At 44.4% G+C, this 20627-nt stretch overlaps 1 protein-coding gene across 1 annotated transcript in view; it reads left to right on the top strand.

Moving 5' to 3' along the window:
• The window catches only part of LOC109891622 (voltage-dependent calcium channel subunit alpha-2/delta-3), a 67533-nt gene that overhangs the window by 6896 nt on the left and 40010 nt on the right, over positions 1 to 20627 (top strand). The window contains exons 3-9 of the mRNA XM_031825527.1: positions 1072 to 1234; positions 4368 to 4499; positions 5196 to 5256; positions 6049 to 6199; positions 6498 to 6572; positions 6678 to 6767; positions 10610 to 10723. Coding sequence (XP_031681387.1) covers positions 1072 to 1234; positions 4368 to 4499; positions 5196 to 5256; positions 6049 to 6199; positions 6498 to 6572; positions 6678 to 6767; positions 10610 to 10723 — 786 coding nt within the window. The remainder of the gene's footprint in view (positions 1 to 1071; positions 1235 to 4367; positions 4500 to 5195; positions 5257 to 6048; positions 6200 to 6497; positions 6573 to 6677; positions 6768 to 10609; positions 10724 to 20627) is intronic.

The following is a 20627-nucleotide window of genomic DNA, read 5'->3' as shown; positions in this document are numbered from 1 at the left end:
CAACATTTGTGTTAAGTATGTTACTATGCAGAGTAGTCTCAGTGATGTCTACAATGAGTCATTCTGGCTGCCTGAAGGTCAGTCTGAGGATCAAAGGGTTAGTATGGAGAAATTGGGCTGGACTACTCTGTCATATGTGGTACATTGACCTCCAAAGAGGTCCAGTAAGACCCACTGCAGTTCCAATTTCAAAAGGCCCTTGCACATCTGAGCTATCTTTGTTGCAGGTGCATTGTAACAGTTGAATAAGATGAGAAAAAAGAAGAAACTCGCACACTGCCCTTTAATTAGCTTTATGTAGCAAGCTCAGGCAGCCCGTGTTTAAACCAGTTATACCCATTTCACACTACTGAAACAAGCCAAGCCATGCCAAACTGTAGTCTTCCTGGCCTTGTTATGCATCCATCCCATAGTTGCTGCATGGAACCGTGCTTGCAAGGACATTGTGAAAAATTCAGGGTTGAGGGTATTACACCCACAAGCAACTACCTATACAGCCAGCCCTGGGACGCTAGGCAGCGTCTCGCTGCAGCAGTGGTGTACAGTAACCTACAGTAAGAGCCAATGGAGCGTCATGGCCGTGGAGCCGCAGTGTCCCCTGTCTGGCCTGGCCTGCTCTACACTACAGTAATAACCCTGCTGATGGTTAACGGGCCTCTCTCTCTACAGTCCTATCACTTCTGCTGAGCATGCACGTTCCTCTCCTCCCCCCTTCCTCCCCTCCTACCTTCCTCGGCCCGTCAGAGGGGCGCCCAGGCGTGGTATGAGCTGTCAGGCCCTGCTTTATGGTGATGCCCGTGTGGCCTCCCCCAAGTACGCCACAGAGTCCATCACACCCCCCTACTCCTCTCCCTCCCTCCCTGCTTAGACAGAATGAAAGAGTCTCTCCTCTAAGCTGGTCCAGGGGTTCAGCACTGTGAAGAACAGGCCAATCACAAAGCAGAGTTACACTTCAGAGAAGTCTGATTGTTCTCTTAATTAACCTCATCATCCAGACAGAGAGCTGAGCAGCACAGCTCACCTCCACTGCTAGACTGCTCTAACTCTATGTGTACCATGTCTGTTCCCCAGTATGAGTACTTCAACGCGGTGCTGATCAACGAGGTGGATGAGGAGGGCAACAACGTGGAGCTGGGAGGAGAGTTTGTCCTCGAGCCCAATGAACACTTCAACAACCTGTCAGTCAACCTCAGCCTCAGTGTGGTGCAGGTGCCCACCAACATGTATAACAAAGGTAGGGACACTCAGAAATCACTGCCAATATAGTGCATAATAGTTGAAGCCTGCCGATATGGAAAAGTAGGAAATCCCCCACATGAGGTGTCATAAGAGTTCATGGTGGCAACTAAATTGTCATTCCGGGACATTAACAATCTATTGAATTGTGTGAAAAGCAGGTTTGGGGTACATTTCATGTCAATTCAAGAAAATAATTGAATTTCCAATTTTAGAAAGTGAAACGCTCCATCTTTTTGCAGTGGTGGAAAAAGTATCCAATTGTCATCTAGATACCTTAAGTGAAAGTCAAAAAGTCACTATTTGAGTAAAAGTAGTAGAGGGCGGGGGTAGAGGGAGGAGGGTAGAGAGCGGGGGTAGAGGGAGGTGGGTAGAGAGCAGGGGTAGAGGGCAGAGGGAGAGGGAGGTGGGTAGAGAGCGGGGGTAGAGGGAGGTGGGTAGAGAGCAGGGGTAGAGGGAGGTGGGTAGAGGGCGGAGGTAGAGGGAGGTGGCTAGAGAGCGGGGGTAGAGGGAGGTGGCTAGAGAGCGGGGGTAGAGGGAGGTGGGTAGAGGGAGGTGGGTAGAGAGCGGGGGTAGAGGGAGGTGGGTAGAGAGCAGGGGTAGAGGGCAGAGGGAGAGGGAGGTGGGTAGAGAGCGGGGGTAGAGGGAGGTGGGTAGAGAGCAGGGGTAGAGGGCAGAGGGAGAGGGAGGTGGGTAGAGAGCGGGGGTAGAGGGAGGTGGGTAGAGAGCAGGGGTAGAGGGAGTGGGTAGAGGGCGGAGGTAGAGGGCGGGGCTAGTGGGAGGTGGCTAGAGAGCGGGGATAGAGGGAGGTGGGTAGAGAGCGGGGGTAGAGGGAGGTGGGTAGAGAGCAGGGGTAGAGGGCAGAGGGAGAGGGAGGTGGGTAGAGAGCGGGGGTAGAGGGAGGTGGGTAGAGAGCGGGGGTAGAGGGAGGTGGGTAGAGGGCGGAGGTAGAGGGCGGGGCTAGTGGGAGGTGGCTAGAGAGCGGGGATAGAGGGAGGTGGGTAGAGAGCGGGGGTAGAGGGCAGAGGTAGAGGGAGGTGGGTAGAGAGCGGGGGTAGAGGGCGGAGGTAGAGGGCGTGGGTAGAGGGCGGTGGCTAGAGAGTGGGGGGTAGAGGGAGGTGGGTAGAGGGAGGGGGTAGAGGGAGGGGGTAGTGAGCGGAGGTAGAGGGCGGGGGTAGAGGGAGGTGGGTAGAGAGCGGGGGTAGAGGGCGGAGGTAGAGGGAGGTGGGTAGAGAGCAGGGGGTAGAGGGCGGAGGTAGAGGGCGGAGGTAGAGGGAGGTGGGTAGAGAGCGGGGGTCGAGGGCGGAGGTAGAGGACGGGGGTAGAGGGAGGTGGGTAGAGGGCGCGGTTAGAGGGAGGGGGTAGAGGGCGGAGGTAGAGGGAGGGGGTAGAGGGAGGGGGTAGAGGATGGAAGGGGGTGGAGATATGGGTAGACAGTGGAGAAGGGATCCATAATGGCCCAAAGATAGAGAGAGCAGTCACACTACAGGCCTTTCAAAGACAATGGAGTGAGTGAGGAGAAGAGGGAAGGGTGAGGAGAGGAGAAAAGAAGGGATGGGGTTGTGCCTCTTGCAGTGACTTAATGTTCAACTGTTATTTGTTTTATAGCTCATCATGTCACCTGTCTCTGTGTAGCCCTGGGTCTCTTTTGTCTGTCTATAATGGCCTCCTCAGTGCCCTCCACCCCTCTCTGTTCTCTGCACAATGGAAGGCTATCTGAGAGCCTCAGTGTGTGTGTGTGCGCGTACGCGTGTGTGTGGAGACCATGCAGCAGAAGGATGGGAGGGCATTATTTAGTCACACTGTTTGTCCCTCCACCAGAGGGGTCAATAAAGGCCAAAGGTCAATGGTCCAGCACTCCTTTGTTCAGTGTTAATGGAGATTATGACCATTATTACCCTTGTTATTACACTCTTAGAAAAAATGGTGTTATCTACAACCTTAAAGGGTTCTTCTGCTGTCCCCATATGGGAATCCTTTGAAGAACCCTTTTTAATTGCAGGTAGAACACTTTTGGGTTCTATGTAGAACCATCTGTAGAAAGGGTTCTATCTAGAACCAAAAAGGGTTTTCCTATGGAGACAGCCCAAAGAACCCTTTTGGAATCTCAATTTCAATTTAAGGGGCTTTATTGTGAAATAAACAAAACAATTAACAATAAACATTACACTCACAAAAGATCCAAATCAAAAAATACATTTCAAATGTCATATTATGTCTATATACAGTGTTGTAACGATGTACAAATTGTTAAAGTACATAAGGGAAAATAAATAAACAAATATACTTTGTATTTACGATGGTGTTTGTTCTTCACTGGTTGCTCTTTTCTTGTGGCAACAGGTCACAAATCATGCTGTGATTGCACACTGTGGTATTCAATAGATATGGGAGTTGTTTTCGAATTCTTTGTGGGTCTATGTAATCTGAGAGAAATATGTGTCTCTAATTTGGCAGGAGGTTAGGAAGAGCAGCTCAGTTTCCACCTCATTTTGAGGGCAGTGGGCACATAGCCTGTCTTCTCTTTAGAGCCAGGTCTGCCTTCGGCGGCCTTTGTCAATAGCAAGGCTATGCTCACTGAGTCTGTAAATAGTCAAAGATTTCCTTATTTTTGGTTCAGTCACAGTGGTCAGGTATTCTGCTGTTTTTTTTGTTGTGTAAATTCTTTCCAATGTGTCAAGTAATTATCTTTTTGTTTTCTCATGATTTGGTTGGGTCTAATTGTGTTGCTGTCCTGGGGCACTGTGGGGTGTGTTTTTGTTTGTGAACAGAGCCCCAGGACCAGCTTGCTTAGGGGACTGTTGTTTTGGAAGGTTTGGGAATCGCTTCCTTTTAGGTGGTTGTAGAATTTAAAGGCTCCTTTCTGGATTTAGATAATTACCAGGTATCGGCCTAAATGCTCTGCGTGCATTATTTGGTGTTTTACGTTGTACACAGAGGATATGTTTTGCAGAATTCTTCTCTCTCTCTCTCTCTCTCTCTCTCTCTCTCTCTCTCTCTCTCTCTCTCTCTCTCTCTCTCTCAATTCAATTCAATTTAAGGGGCTTTATTGGCATGGGAAACATATGTTTACATTGCCAAAGCAAGTGAAATAAACAATAAAAAATGAAGTCTCTCTCTCTCTCTCTCAGATCCTGCCATAGTGAATGGGGTGTATTGGTCAGAGGCCTTGAATAAAGTGTTTGTGGATAACTTTGAAAAAGATCCGTCCCTGATATGGCAGTACTTTGGCAGTGCCAAGGGCTTCTTTAGGCAGTATCCCGGTGAGTTGTGTGTGTGTGTGTGCGTGCATGCTTGTGTGGGGAGAGTGGGGGAGGGGCAAAACACAGGAAGTAGTCATTGTAAGAAATGGGAGAAAATGAAATGGAATCACTCAAAGGGTGATTTAGCTAATGTTGTAATTTTACAGACCATCAGAGAGGATGCCAGCAGCACACTGCAACACAGTCCAGAGCTAAGGCAGAGCTAAGGGTTCATTAGAGCACCGACAGTGATCGTCAGACAGTGACCGTGCTGACTGCAGTACTATAACACCACAGATACATATATGGGAAATTAGAGGTGATACAGAAAGTGTTATTTCATATATAATGCCCTTCATTGAATTCCCTTCACATTGCAGTCATATCATTTAAAGTCACCCACCACCAATGTGCCCTGCCTGACTGTGTGTGGATAATGTTATGCATTAGTTCCAATGAGACTAGTGTATTGTTAGTGTGTAGGACATGTAACGTAGCACTGTGCCCTTCACGGATGTGGCATCATTAGACTCCACTCTCCTCCCAATTTCTATTGAGACACACATAGCAAGGAAAGACAGACCTGCGTATTGAACCCCCATTTCTAAAGACATTTTGTAGTCTGTAGTTGGCTCCGGAATGTCTTTACACTCTGTATGACTCTGTAACGTAATGCGCTGTGTATCTAGCTAAGTGTCTTTCTCCTCGTGGTTCCAGGGGTCAAATGGCATCCAGACGAACACGGAGTCATCGCCTTTGACTGCAGGAACAGGAAATGGTATGCTTTTTCACAATAGGTCAGCGTTAGCCAATGAGGAAACTGTTTTTCCTCTTGCTGTGTAGCCTACAATATCATGCTTTACTTGTTTGTGCAGCGTACATTATGGCAAAATCTTGATCCCTGTCGTGGATTTTGTTAATGTGTTGTGTGTTGCTTTAGCGCTGCATTGATTCCAGTCAGTGTTTGCTGCATTGCAGTCCAAGGTTGGGCAGCATGTTTTGTGTTGTTATGCCACACTATATACCCCCAGTAAATAAATAGATAGATAGATAGATAGATAGATAGATAGATAGATAGATAGATAGATAGATAGATAGATAGATAGACAGACAGACAGACAGACAGACAGACAGACAGACAGACAGACAGACAGACAGACAGACAGACAGACAGACAGACAGACAGACAGACAGACAGACAGACAGACAGACAGACAGACAGACAGACAGACAGACAGACAGACAGACAGACAGACAGACAGACAGACAGACAGACAGACAGACAGATAGATAGATAGATAGATAGATAGATAGATAGATAGATAGATAGATAGATAGATAGATAGATAGATAGATAGATAGATAGATAGATAGATAGATAGATAGATAGATAGATAGATAGATAGATAGATAGATAGATAGATAGATAGATAGATAGATAGATAGATAGATAGATAGATAGATAGATAGATAGATAGATAGATAGATAGATAGATAGATAGATAGATAGATAGATAGAACTGACATTCTGATTAGTGTGTGTATACTTGTTTCATCCTTTCATGGTCAGGTACATCCAGGCAGCGACATCTCCTAAAGACGTGGTGATTCTAGTAGATGTGAGTGGCAGTATGAAGGGCCTGAGACTGACCATCGCCAGACAGACTGTCTCCTCTATACTGGACACACTGGGAGACGACGACTTCTTCAACATCATCGCTGTCAGTCTGATTGAAATCACCTCTGTTTGTGTGTATGTGTGTGTGTGTGCTGGAGTGGGTTATGTGTGTTGGGGGGGGGGGGGGGGTCTGCTTAATATATCACCCGTAGCATTTTAGCTTCTCTGTTTATATGGGGTTTCTGCTGCTAGTTTTTCTATACCGTGTTTATGATTATCCTACCTCATATCTAAAACCATATCTAGAAAATGAATAGGTATGTCTAGAATGTGTGTGTGTGTCTGTACTCTTATCGTGATATTCCACTCAAAGCTAACCCTCTCCATATGTCTGTTCACAGTACAATCAAGAGATTCACTATGTGGAGCCTTGTCTGAATGGCACACTGGTACGAGCAGACAGAAACAATAAAGCTGTAAGTTCCTCACTAACACACAGATAATTGTACGTAGATCATATCAGAGGGAATGTGTTTGATTATCACTCAAATCATACTGTATGTTTACCTCTTTCCTGTTAGCATTTTAGAGAACATCTGGACAAGCTGTTTGCCAAAGGGATTGGTCTGCTGGGTGATGCTCTTACCGAAGCATTCACCATTCTAAGTGATGTAAGTTCAGCCTCTGGCTTTAACCCCCCTGAATTCATTCATTCATCCGTTCAACACAGATATTGCACAGACTAATATACAGTAATTACATGTACTCCGCCTGTGTATCCATATCACATACTAGAGCAGAGACCAAATGAAACACACAACTTTAAACAAAAATTGGTTCTCATATGTGTCTCAGACTTTGGATTAATTCCAGAATGACTTTTTACATGATTGAACAACAAATAAGTAAACACACTTGGATCCATGCCAGAGAAGTTAGAGTAGAAAGGCAATTAGTTCAGGCACAGTAGTTTTCACTTCCCAACCTAATTGAGTGATTTAAACGGAGCAGCATCAGTAAGGTGTACATACTTATTCTCAAGCTCTGAATATAGCACGTCTCTTCCCTGTCTACCATTCGAAACTCTTCACCGCAATCCCTGCTGTCCCCCATTCCGCCCTGCAAGCACAGGCACATCTATTCTGAAGGATGATTAATGGTTGTAATTAACAGTACTGATTAATAAGGAGGATGATCGGAACACAACGCCGGTGGAGATAAAAGGTAGAGGCTCCTGGTCTTATCTCTCTGTTTTCAGGCTAGCGGTCTGTCGCACCGCTCTGCACCGGGCCCTGGGAGCAGGGCTTCAACGTCTGCATTTGTCTGATTAATTAAATCTAGTGCAATGAATATGGTAATCAGGCGGCCAATAGGCTGAGTGTGAAATACATTGCTACTCTAGACTAGGCTACCACCTTGGTGGATTCTGGATTCTAACTGGGCTATGGCCATTTTATTCTCTATACTATCCCTTAGCAGAGCAGATCGAAGGTAGAACGCAATTGACTAGTGGTGTATCAAGACTAGGGTTGCCTGGAGGTGTTTGTGTGTTTCTCTGCTAGAAGCAGCACTGTGGTCTGATCAAAAACACACCTTGACCATAATACTGATCACCACATGTTCCCATCATCTCCACATTTGTCAAAACTCAAATCCTACCATGGTATCATGTATTCTACCCTGAATCTGTTCTAAACATTATGGTCTATCTGGGTGGTATATCTTTCATTTTCTGTGTAGTTCACTGTGGTGGACAGGCTTTCAATGCTGTTAGTTTGATCCAATGCTGCCTTATTTACCGTTCTCTGCCTCCGACAAACCTGCCTAGCTCTAAACCTGCTCTTAGCATTGACCATATTGTTGACAAAATACATTTAAATCATTTGCTCCATATGCTGTGTTTATATTGGTCTCTTTGACATATCTTCAGTAACTCTTTAGCTTTAAGGGATCTGAGCAAGGTCAACTTGTGGTAATCTGCAGTGTGTGTGGAGACCACTGTGCATGCATGTGTGAGGGATGAGTGTGTGTCAAGAGAGACAGTCCGTGCGGTATTGTAATCCTGTGTGTGTACGTATGTCTGTCTCCACACACACTCTTACAAAACGCTGCTGCCGGTGTGTTTTGGGAGCAGAGCCATGCTCAGCTCAGCAGCTTTTAGACGGCAATAATGGTGCTCACTCCACAAAGCTCTATTTCTCCACATTCCCTCTGTCACGGGTCAATAAACTATTTAATTACCACCATGCATCTTCTGCCATCAGATTAATGTGGGCTGCACTTCCCAGTTTATTTACAAAGAGATTATCTGTGTTTTAGTCCCTGATGGGACGCCAGTATCGGACATCATCAGACATCAGCAACGAAAACAGACATTACAGGCATGGCCAAGGGCAGAGGTGACAGGCAGCTGAGTTTCAAAGCGGACCTGGGTTCAAATACTATTTGAAATCTTTAGCATTTGCTTTAGCCTGCCTGGAGTGCCAAATGGGCAAGGTTTTTATTTTGTATGACTATTATATTGCTTCCATTGTCTCATGCAAACTCAAGCCCAGGATTTGAAATGATTTCAAATCGTATATGAACCCAGGTCTGTCTCAGAGATAGCCCAGGCCTCAAAGACAGAGATGGGATAGGATTGGAGGACAGATGAACATGCCCCGTGGATAAATGGTGCTCGTTTTTGAAGATAGTCAGCTGGCTTTCGTGAAGACCATGTGGTCCAAGGCCATCCACAAAAAAAAGGCTTCTGAAAAGGCATTCCGTGACCCAGTAAACAAAACTGCAAAATTCAACATCTTAATAGATGATTTTATGAATATAAACACTGTGTCATTCAAACCTTGTAAAAGCTGCACATTAGTTAAATATTATAAATCAAAGGTACGATTTGAAATCATAGCACATTTTTGATAATTTCTCCTCGCAGCATTATGAGGTTGCCATGTTACATCTCGGTTACAATTTTTACACAAGTTCCGTTGTACATGCTGGCAGAAAGAAACGCATGTACCGGACCGGAGGAATCGCAAAATAATATGAGATAAGAAGCTGTTGAAACATGCAAAATATATTTTTCTCAGATGGCAGAACAGCGCTTCATTTAGGTGTCGGGACCATTCTTGTTTTGAGAGCTGTGTCAGCTTGCAAACATTATGCTGTCTTTAGTTTCGCTAGTAGGCAAGAGCAACAATGGCCCCTCTAAGCTTAATAGAGCTCGCCAGCTTGTAGTCCTAAAACCCTTGTAGTCCTAAATGAGTTAAGTCTGGTTCGTACAGTCATCCCCAGGGGGGATATTAAATGGGGAAAGAATAGGGATTTGGGATAAACACCAAAAATAAGGTCAGAGGTTAACACACACTTAGGAGATCTGATACGTTTTGTTCTATGGAGGTAATACCAGTCAGTTAACATGACCTTTATGAATTATGAAGCCTAAGTGTTTTTTTTATGACAAATGCTTCAAAATTCACAAAAATGTACGTTAGCTGATAATCTTTATCTCATAGAACATAACATATACGATCTCCTAAACCTGTGTTTACCGCAGCATTTATCCAAAAACACCATTCATTTCCCCATAATTTGGCCAATGAACCATGGTGGTGTAACGATGTACGCTGAGAGTCGGGAAGCAAGTTCAGGGAGTGAATACATTTAATTAATAAATGACCAAAACAAGAAAACACAAACAGCGCACCGACCTGAAACAATGACAACTGGAGAAGAAACCAAAGGGAGTGACATAAAGGAGGTGATGGAGTCCAGGCAAATGCGTGTATCGCTGGTGACAGGTGTGCGCCATAGACGAGCAGCCTGGTGACGTAGAGGCCGAGAGGGAGCACACATGACAGGTGATGTCAGTGCCTACAAAAAGACGACATTACTATTGCTCTCTATACAGCTGCCAAAAATGTCTTCACACTGTACTGTACGTGGTTAAAACATTCCCATTTCGGGGTTCATCTGGATCAATGACAGTAACACGTGTTGCTTGAGCTGATGCATGGACGAACACGCGAATAGTTCTGTGCGCCAGTGTGCAAAAAAAGTAACGAAGGTGAAACAACGTCAGGAACGTTGCCAGGGACATTTCCAAGATGCTCTGTGATTTCAAAGCTAAATAATGTGCCACTTCAAGTTTTTAATCACACCGTATTCATGTTCATAACATTATCTACAAACTGTTGCTGAAATTTTACACTGCTGTTTTTGGGTCACGGAACAAGACATTTTTGGTGGGTGGCCCTCTGAATAATGGTGCAAAAGTGGTCATCATTTTCTCCTGATGATGGAGATCTTGTTCAACTCAATGAGTTTCCTTATTAGAAATGTTTTAAATAATCTAGTCGATAATTGTCTGTATATTTATATAAATTAATCATCTGAACTTCAATTAACCAAAATATGCCTATAACTATAGTCAAGTCACGAGCCTGTATTTTTGCAACGGAAGTGCAGCACAGTCCCAGACAAATCTCAACTGTTTTCCTGAATGTGTGTGTATCTGTAGTTTAACCAGACTGGGCATGGCAGTGTGTGTAGCCAGGCCATTATGCTGGTGACTGACGGGGCCACACAGATGTACGACGATGTTTTCGCCAAGTTCAACTGGCCAGACAGAAAGGTGAGAAATTGATCTCTCTCTCTCGTCAACATTACACTCACAAAAATTCCAAAAGAATAAAGACAGTTCAAATATTATATATACTGTGTTGTAATGATGTGCAAATAGTTAAAGTACAAAAGGGAAAATAAATATATGTTGTATTTACAATGGTGTTTGTTCTTCACTGGTTGCCCTTTTCTTGTGGCAACAGGTCACACATCTTGCTGGTGGGATTGCACACTGTGGTATTTCACCCAATATATATGGGAATTCATGGATCTGGGGAAATAGGTCTCTCTAATATGGTCATACATTTGGCAAGAGGTTATGAAGTGCAGCTCAGTTGTCACCATTTTATAGGCAGCGTGCAAATCAAACTTTATTTGTCACATGTTGTCACGCCTTGGTCATTGTATTTTGTGTTTTCGTTATATATTTGGTCAGGCCAGGGTGTGACAGGGGTTTATGTTATTGTATTTCGTATTGGGGTTTGTAGTATTTGGGATCGCGGCTGATTAGGGGTGTTGTATAGGCTTGGCTGCCTGAGGCGGTTCTCAATCAGCAGTCAGGTGATTCTCGTTGCCTCTGATTGGGAACCGTATTTAGGTAGCCTGAGTTTCGCTTTGTCTTTCGTGGGTGATTGTTCCTGTCTCTGTGTAGTTTCACCAGATACGCTGTATTAGGTTTCACGTTCCGTTTGTTGTTTTGTATTTATTAAGTTATTTCATGTATCGTCACTTTTTCTTCATTAAAGAACATGAGTAACCACCACGCTGCATTTCGGTCCGACTCTCTTTCTACAAACGAAGAACGCCCTTACACATGCGCTGAATACAACAGGTTTAGACATTTCTGCAAAATGTTTACTTACAAGTCCTTAACCAACAATGCAGTTCAAGAAAGAGTTAATAAAATATTTACCAAATAAACTTAAGTAAAAATAATAATAAAAGTAACACCAAATAATAACGAGGCTATATACAGGAGGAACCGGTACCGAGTCAATGTGAGGGGGGTACAGGTTAGTCGAGGTAATTTGTACATGTAGGTAGGGGTGAAGTGACTATGCATTGATAATAAACAGCAAGTAGCAGTGTACAATACAAATGGAGGGGAGGGGGTGTCAATGTAAATAGTCCGTGTGGCCATTTTATTAATTGTTTAGCAGTCTTATGGCTTGGGGGTAGAAGCTGTTAAGGAGCCTTTTGGTCCTAGACTTGGTGCTCCGGTACCGCTTACCTTGCGGTAGCAGAGAGAACAGTCTGTGACTTGGGTGACTGGAGTCTGACAATTTTATGGGCTTTCCTTTGACAGCGCCTATTATATAGGTCCTGAATGGCAAGAAGCCTGGCCCCAGTGATGTACTGGGCCGTACGCACTACCCACTGTAGCGCCTTACGGTCAGATGAGCAGTTGCCATATCAGGCGATGTAGGATGCTCTCGATGGTGCAGCTGTAGAACTTTGAGGAATTGGGGACCATGGCAAATCTTTTCAGTCTCCTGAGGGGAAAAAGGTGTTGTCGTGCCCTCTTCACGACTGTGTTGGTTTGATGGGACCATGATAGTTTGTTGGTGATGTGGACACCAAGGAACTTGAAACTCTCAACCCGCTCCACTACAGCCCCGTCAATGTTATTGGGAGCCTGTTCCCACCTTTTTCTGTAGTCCAAGATCAGCTCCTTTATCTTACTCACATTGAGGGAGAGGTTGTTGTCCTGGCACAACCCTGCCAGGTCTCTGACCTCCTCCCTATAGGCTGTCTCATCATTGTTGGTAATCAGGCCTACCACTGTTGGGTCATCAGCAAACTGGCCATGCAGTCGTGGGTGAACGGGGAGTACAGGAGGGGACTAAGCATAGACCCCTGAGGAGCCCCTATGTTGAGGATTAGTGTGGCAAATGTTGTTACCTACCCTGGGGCGGCCCGTCAGGAAGTCCAGGATCCCGTTGCAGGGGAGGTGTTTAGTCCCAGGGTCCTTAGCTTAGTTATGAGCTTTGTGGACTACGCAGAGCTGTAGTCAATGAACAGCATTCTCACATAGGTGTTCCTTTTGTTCAGGTGGGAAAGGGCAGTGTGGAATGTGATTGAGATTGCGTCATCTGTGGATCTGTTGGGGCGGTATGCGAATTGGAGTGGATCTAGGATATCCAGGATGATGTTGTTGATGTGAGCCATGACCACTCTTTCCAAGCACTTCATGGCTACCAACGTGAATGCTACAGGCGGTAATCATTTTAGGCAGGTTATCTTCACTTCCTTGGGCACTATGGTGTTCTGCTTAAAACATGTAGGTATTACAGACCCAGTCAGGGAGAGGTTGAAAATGTCAGTGAAGACACTTGCCGGACATTTTCCACCATCATTTGCAAATAAATTCATTAAAAATCCTACAATGTGATTTTCTGGAATTTCTTTTCTCATTTTGTCTGTCATAGTTGAAGTGTACCTATGATGAAAATTACAGGCCTCTCTCATCTTTTTAAGTGGGAGAACTTGCACAATTGGTGGCTGACTAAATACTTTTTTTCTCCACTGTATAAGACTTTGCTTGGTAAAGCCCCGCCTTATTTCAGCTCACTGGTCACAATAACAACACCCACCCGTAGCATGCGCTCCAGCAGATATATCTCAATGGTCATCCCCAAAGCCAACAACTCCTTTGGCCGTCTTTCCTTCCAGTTCTCTGCTGCCAATGACTGGAACGAATTGCGGAGAAAAAAAACATTTATAAAAAAAAAGAAAATAATAATAATGAATGTTTTTTTAATTTAATAACAGACGTTGGAGACTTATACCTCCCTCAATAACTTTAAGCATCAGCCATCTGAGCAGCTAACTGATCGCTGCAGCTGTACATAGTCCATCTGTAAATAGCCCACCAAATCTACCTACCTCATCCCCATATTGTTTTTATTTACTTTTCTGCTCTTTTGCACACCAGTATCACTACTTGCACATCACCATCTGCTCATCCATCACTCGTGTTAATTTGCTAAATTGTAATTACTTCGCTACTATGGCCTATTTATTGCCTTACCTCCTCACGACATTTGCACTCACTGTATATAGACATTTTTTTTCCTATCGTGTTATTGACCGCTTGTTTATTCCATGTGTAAGTCTGTGTTGTTGTTTGTGTCTCACTGCTTTGCTTTATCTTGGCCAGGTCACAGTTGTAAATGAGAACTTGTTCTCAACTAGCTTACCTGGTTAAATAAAGGTGAAAAAATAAAAAATCGTTCTCCATTCATTTTGTAGTTATCGTTGTGTGAACGCTCCTGTTCACTTGAATATAAACAAATATTTTTATCATTATTGTCCTTTGTATGGACGGCCCTTTGGAGCTAAAATTATCTCCTAACCTGCTATGAAAAGGCACTTCCGGTCGTAGCTGCACTCCCTCTAGTCACAACCATGTGATTTGTTGAGTCACCTCAACTGACATTACAAAAAATGTATTTCATTGTATAAGCCACATTAGTTAGTATCATTTGAATGAATATTCTACATTACCATGGCAGTCCACCATCAGTTGAAAGAACTTTCCAAAATACCATGAAAATGATTGCATCACAATACCAGGCAGCCATTGCAAGTGTACCATTTTAAAATCATGGATAATATATGGCTGTTTGATTTTCCTTTTTGATGTTTGGAGAAAGATGTAGTTCTTATTATTCAGTTACAGCTTTTAGCACAATAAATCTACAATTAACTGCAACATACAAGATTTGGTAAAGCCTACATTGATGACGTAAATAGTCATAATGGAGGGACTGTGGATGGACTTTCCAGCCATCCTTTAGAGGAAAGTGAGGAGAGGAATCTCATCATGTGTTCAGTGGCATCTGTCTGTCTGACCTCCATCCACCTTAACAGATTGATCTGGCTCAATCAGCCACTCATGCAGACAGTGAACTCTGCTCCTGCATGTGCTTTGCTAGAGGAAGAGGACTGGATGTACTCTAGAGCCTCTCTCCTCCTGTCTTCTCTGCTGATACTGCCCCAGGCTGGTTCTCTGTGCTCTAGAGCCTCTCTCCTCCTGTCTTCTCTGCTGATACTGCCCCAGGCTGGTTCTCTGTGCTCTAGAGCCTCTCTCTCCTCCTGTCTTCTCTGCTGATACTGCCCCAGGCTGGTTCTCTGTGCTCTAGAGCCCCTCTCCTCCTGTCTTCTCTGCTGATACTGCCCCAGGCTGGTTCTCTGTGCTCTAGAGCCTCTCTCCTCCTGTCTTCTCTGCTGATACTGCCCCAGGCTGGTTCTCTGTGCTCTAGAGCCTCTCTCCTCCTGTCTTCTCTGCTGATACTGCCCCAGGCTGGTTCTCTGTGCTCTAGAGCCCCTCTCCTCCTGTCTTCTCTGCTGATACTGCCCCAGGCTGGTTCTCTGTGCTCTAGAGCCCCTCTCCTCCTGTCTTCTCTGCTGATACTGCCCCAGGCTGGTTCTCTGTGCTCTAGAGCCCCTCTCCTCCTGTCTTCTCTGCTGATACTGCCCCAGGCTGGTTCTCTGTGCTCTAGAGCCCCTCTCCTCCTGTCTTCTCTGCTGATACTGCCCCAGGCTGGTTCTCTGTGCTCTAGAGCCCCTCTCCTCCTGTCTTCTCTGCTGATACTGCCCCAGGCTGGTTCTCTGTGCTCTAGAGCCTCTCTCCTCCTGTCTTCTCTGCTGATACTGCCCCAGGCTGGTTCTCTGTGCTCTAGAGCCCCTCTCCTCCTGTCTTCTCTGCTGATACTGCCCCAGGCTGGTTCTCTGTGCTCTAGAGCCTCTCTCCTCCTGTCTTCTCTGCTGATACTGCCCCAGGCTGGTTCTCTGTGCTCTAGAGCCCCTCTCCTCCTGTCTTCTCTGCTGATACTGCCCCAGGCTGGTTCTCTGTGCTCTAGAGCCTCTCTCCTCCTGTCTTCTCTGCTGATACTGCCCCAGGCTGGTTCTCTGTGCTCTAGAGCCTCTCTCCTCCTGTCTTCTCTGCTTATACTGCCCCAGGCTGGTTCTCTCTACTCTAGAGCCTCTCTCCTCCTGTCTTCTCTGCTGATACTGCCCCAGGCTGGTTCTCTGTACTCTAGAGCCTCTCTCCTCCTGTCTTCTCTGCTGATACTGCCCCAGGCTGGTTCTCTGTGCTCTAGAGCCTCTCTCCTCCTGTCTTCTCTGCTGATACTGCCCCAGGCTGGTTCTCTGTACTCTAGAGCCTCTCTCCTCCTGTCTTCTCTGCTGATACTGCCCCAGGCTGGTTCTCTGTCCTCTAGAGCCTCTCTCCTCCTGTCTTCTCTGCTTATACTGCCCCAGGCTGGTTCTCTGTGCTCTAGAGCCTCTCTCCTCCTGTCTTCTCTGCTGATACTGCCCCAGGCTGGTTCTCTGTGCTCTAGAGCCTCTCTCCTCCTGTCTTCTCTGCTTATACTGCCCCAGGCTGGTTCTCTGTGCTCTAGAGCCTCTCTCCTCCTGTCTTCTCTGCTGATACTGCCCCAGGCTGGTTCTCTGTGCTCTAGAGCCCCTCCCTCCTTCCGTATCCACAGCCTTCTCCCTGCCTCTACTACAATCAAAATGGTTCAACATTTTTTTTTTTACAATTCTAATAAACGCAACAGTTAAATTTTTGTAATCCATCAGATATTGACTGAATTGTAGCACATAAAACATTTTACTCTCACGGCCAAATAATGAATGGAGTTCAGGGCTTTTGGTGGGAATTCAGGTATTACATTTATTGTAAAAAAAATATATATATATATTCTTAAAATCCACTCATATTCTTATTGTCACAGGTATTTTTTGAATATTTTGTTAAAATGAAGAAACGTATGTGCCTCATTTGCATGATTACACCTGCACTGCCTAGACGGCTTTATTATTTACTGTTGTCACCTTCTCTTGCATAATTCAACAAGTGTCAATAGCAGAATACCCTCGGATTTAAAAAATCAACACCTTTGGTTCTAGATTACACCTACCTAAACATACTTTACATTGTTTGTGACATCAAAGTATCACTATAATCAGTGTTCATTTTCAGAAGTTGCTTTCATTTCAGCGCATCTAATGTGTAAACATTTGAACTTTATTAAATGATGACTTTTCTCAATTCCACAAAAACACCCATCAAAATAAAGTTATCTTTCTTCTCTTACATGTGTCGAGGCGGTGCGTTAAATCCCCAACAAAGCTTTAGCATTCATAGATTCAATGGAAAGATATTAGCTGTGTTTGAATACTCATTCTAACCTCACTGTTTTTGACATAAATTGTGTATAGAGTATGCTTATTGGTCATAGTATGGATAGAGTTAGTATGCCAAAAGTTCCCAGATGTTGTACTACATTCGCCAAAATACGAAGTATACACAGTGGACATCATTTCCGTACTTATAGGGCCCATAATGCAATTCTTCAGGAAATGGGCGTGGCTTCACAACGTTTTCAGATTTGAAGAAAATGGCGGAAAATATGCAACGAGAGCGGATACAAATTCATTGCTTTAACTAATTATGACAAATGTTAAGAAAATGTTGAGCAATGTAATAAAGTAAACTTCGGCAAAAATGCATAATTAAATTGATGCAAGCAGCACATATACAATCACCACTGCTCTGGATAAAATGAAAACTTTTTAACCAGCTCTGCTAGGGCGAGTAAAATGGTCAGAGTGAGGTGTTCTCTCATTTGTGTCTGGAAGTAGCTAGCCAGTTAGCTTGGGTGCTTGACTGCTGTTGTAAGGTCAGAACGCTCAAGTCACCCTACTCCTTGGCCAGAGCATCCAGTGTGCGCTCTGAACGCTCCCAGAGCGAAATACTCTGAATTTACAAACGGACAATCTTTATTTTATTTATTTATTTTATTTATTTATTTCACCTTTATTTAACCAGGTAGGCAAGTTGAGAACAAGTTCTCATTTACAATTGCGACCTGGCCAAGATAAAGCAAAGCAGTTCGACAGATACAACGACACAGAATTACACATGGAGTAAAACAAACATACAGTCAATAATACAGTATAAACAAGTCTATATACAATGTGAGCAAATGAGGTGAGAAGGGAGGTAAAGACAAAAAAGATCATGGTGGCAAAGTAAATACAATATAGCAAGTAAAACACTGGAATGGTAGTTTTGCAATGGAAGAATGTGCAAAGTAGAAATAAAAATAATGGGGTGCAAAGGAGCAAAATAAATTAATTAATTAAATACAGTTGGGAAAGAGGTAGTTGTTTGGGCTAAATTATAGGTGGGCTATGTACAGGTGCAGTAATCTGTGAGCTGCTCTGACAGTTGGTGCTTAAAGCTAGTGAGGGAGATAAGTGTTTCCAGTTTCAGAGATTTTTGTAGTTCGTTCCAGTCATTGGCAGCAGAGAACTGGAAGGAGAGGCGGCCAAAGAAAGAATTGGTTTTGGGGGTGACTAGAGAGATATACCTGCTGGAGCGTGTGCTACAGGTGGGAGATGCTATGGTGACCAGCGAGCTGAGATAAGGGGGGACTTTACCTAGCAGGGTCTTGTAGATGACATGGAGCCAGTGGGTTTGGCGACAAGTATGAAGCGAGGGCCAGCCAACGAGAGCGTACAGGTCGCAATGGTGGGTAGTATATGGGGCTTTGGTGACAAAACGGATTGCACTGTGATAGACTGCATCCAATTTGTTGAGTAGGGTATTGGAGGCTATTTTGTAAATGACATCGCCAAAGTCGAGGATTGGTAGGATGGTCAGTTTTACAAGGGTATGTTTGGCAGCATGAGTGAAGGATGCTTTGTTGCGAACTAGGAAGCCAATTCTAGATTTAACTTTGGATTGGAGATGTTTGATATGGGTCTGGAAGGAGAGTTTACAGTCTAACCAGACACCTAAGTATTTGTAGTTGTCCACGTATTCTAAGTCAGAGCCGTCTAGAGTAGTGATGTTGGACAGGCGGGTAGGTGCAGGTAGCGATCGGTTGAAGAGCATGCATTTAGTTTTACTTGTATTTAAGAGCAATTGGAGGCCACGGAAGGAGAGTTGTATGGCATTGAAGCTTGCCTGGAGGGTTGTTAACACAGTGTCCAAAGAAGGGCCAGAAGTATACAGAATGGCGTCGTCTGCGTAGAGGTGGATCAGAGACTCACCAGCAGCAAGAGCGACCTCATTGATGTATACAGAGAAGAGAGTCGGTCCAAGATTTGAACCCTGTGGCACCCCAATAGAGACTGCCAGAGGTCCGGACAGCAGACCCTCCAATTTGACACACTGAACTCTATCAGAGAAGTAGTTGGTGAACCAGGCGAGGCAATCATTTGAGAAACCAAGGCTGTCGAGTCTGCCAATGAGGATGTGGTGATTGACAGAGTCGAAAGCCTTGGCCAGATCAATGAATACGGCTGCACAGTAATGTTTCTTATCAATGGCGATTAAGATATCGTTTAGGACCTTGAGCGTGGCTGAGGTGCACCCATGACCAGCTCTGAAACCAGATTGCATAGCAGAGAAGGTATGGTGAGATTCGAAATGGTCGGTAATCTGTTTGTTGACTTGGCTTTCGAAGACCTTAGAAAGGCATGGTAGGATAGATATAGGTCTGTAGCAGTTTGGGTCAAGAGTGTCCCCCCCTTTGAAGAGGGGGATGACCGCAGCTGCTTTCCAATCTTTGGGAATCTCAGACGACACGAAAGAGAGGTTGAACAGGCTAGTAATAGGGGTGGCAACAATTTCGGCAGATCATTTTAGAAAGAAAGGGTCCAGATTGTCTAGCCCGGCTGATTTGTAGGGGTCCAGATTTTGCAGCTCTTTCGGAACATCAGCTGAACGGATTTGGGAGAAGGAGAAATGGGGAAGGCTTGGGCGAGTTGCTGTTGGGGGTGCAGTGCTGTTGACCGGGGTAGGAGTAGCCAGGTGGAAAGAATGGCCAGCCGTAGAAAAATGCTTATTGAAATTGAAATCTGACAATGATCTGAATTTACAAATGCCCAGAGTGCACTCTCACTTGGCTTCCCTGGCTAAAGCAACAGACTCCCCACATGCAAAAATACTACAGTTTACAATAGAAGACTAATGTACTTCTAGAATTCTGTACTATACTCCACACCGTAGTATCCCTTGATCATGTGTAGTTGTTACTATAGAATTTTGTCGTATGCTATACTACACAATGTAGTGCCCCATGATCATGTAGTGCTTACTATATACTTTTGTAGTATATTGTAGAATACTAAACTCCACACTGTAGTATCCCTTGATCATGTGTAGTGCTATTATATCATTTCATAGTGTACTGTAGAATACTACAGTATTATCCGCAAAAAAACGACTAAATACTACACTAGTCAGCAAAAACACTACAGTGTCCACTGTCTGCAAAAACACTATAGTTTAACTATAGTAATACTACAGTATTTAAGTTGCATATATACCCCATCCATTCCCCTCCCCATATCCCAATTTGTGTGCCACCCATGATCAACTTACATATCAAGTATAGACCATATTGTGTTCCTCACAGGCCTGCAGGTTATAGAAAATCTATCCGTTTAGACTCCAGTTCCTACCTACAGGTTATGAAAAATTAGCTATTTTTGTAATTGTCCTGTAGGTTTTGTCAAGGAGAAAGCTCCCACTTCTAACAATGAAACAAAAACACTACAGTAATGTCCACAAAACACTACAGTAAATAATATAATATAGACTATGGTTTAGCTATAGTAATACTACAGTATGTATACTAAACAGTTAATTTATATTTTTCATACATTTGGGTGAGGTTTCCCTTGCCTGGTTAGCCTCGTTTCACTGCCAAAAATACAATTAAACCAGCTAGTGTTCAGTGAAATAACAATGTCAAATACAGGTAGTGTCACGTTTGGCGTGACCATTTTCCCTGCGTCGGAATAAAACATTGTTCTTTACCCTCTGCTTCCTGCGCCTGACTCCGCACCCACTACGCATAGAGTGCATTACAGGTAGCCTAGTAAAATAATTA

The sequence above is a fragment of the Oncorhynchus kisutch genome, linkage group LG5 (genome assembly GCF_002021735.2).
Source record: "Oncorhynchus kisutch isolate 150728-3 linkage group LG5, Okis_V2, whole genome shotgun sequence".
Classification (NCBI taxonomy): Eukaryota; Metazoa; Chordata; class Actinopteri; order Salmoniformes; family Salmonidae; genus Oncorhynchus; species Oncorhynchus kisutch.
Note: the sequence above shows the minus strand (reverse complement) of the source record. Positions and strands in the feature narration are given on the sequence as shown.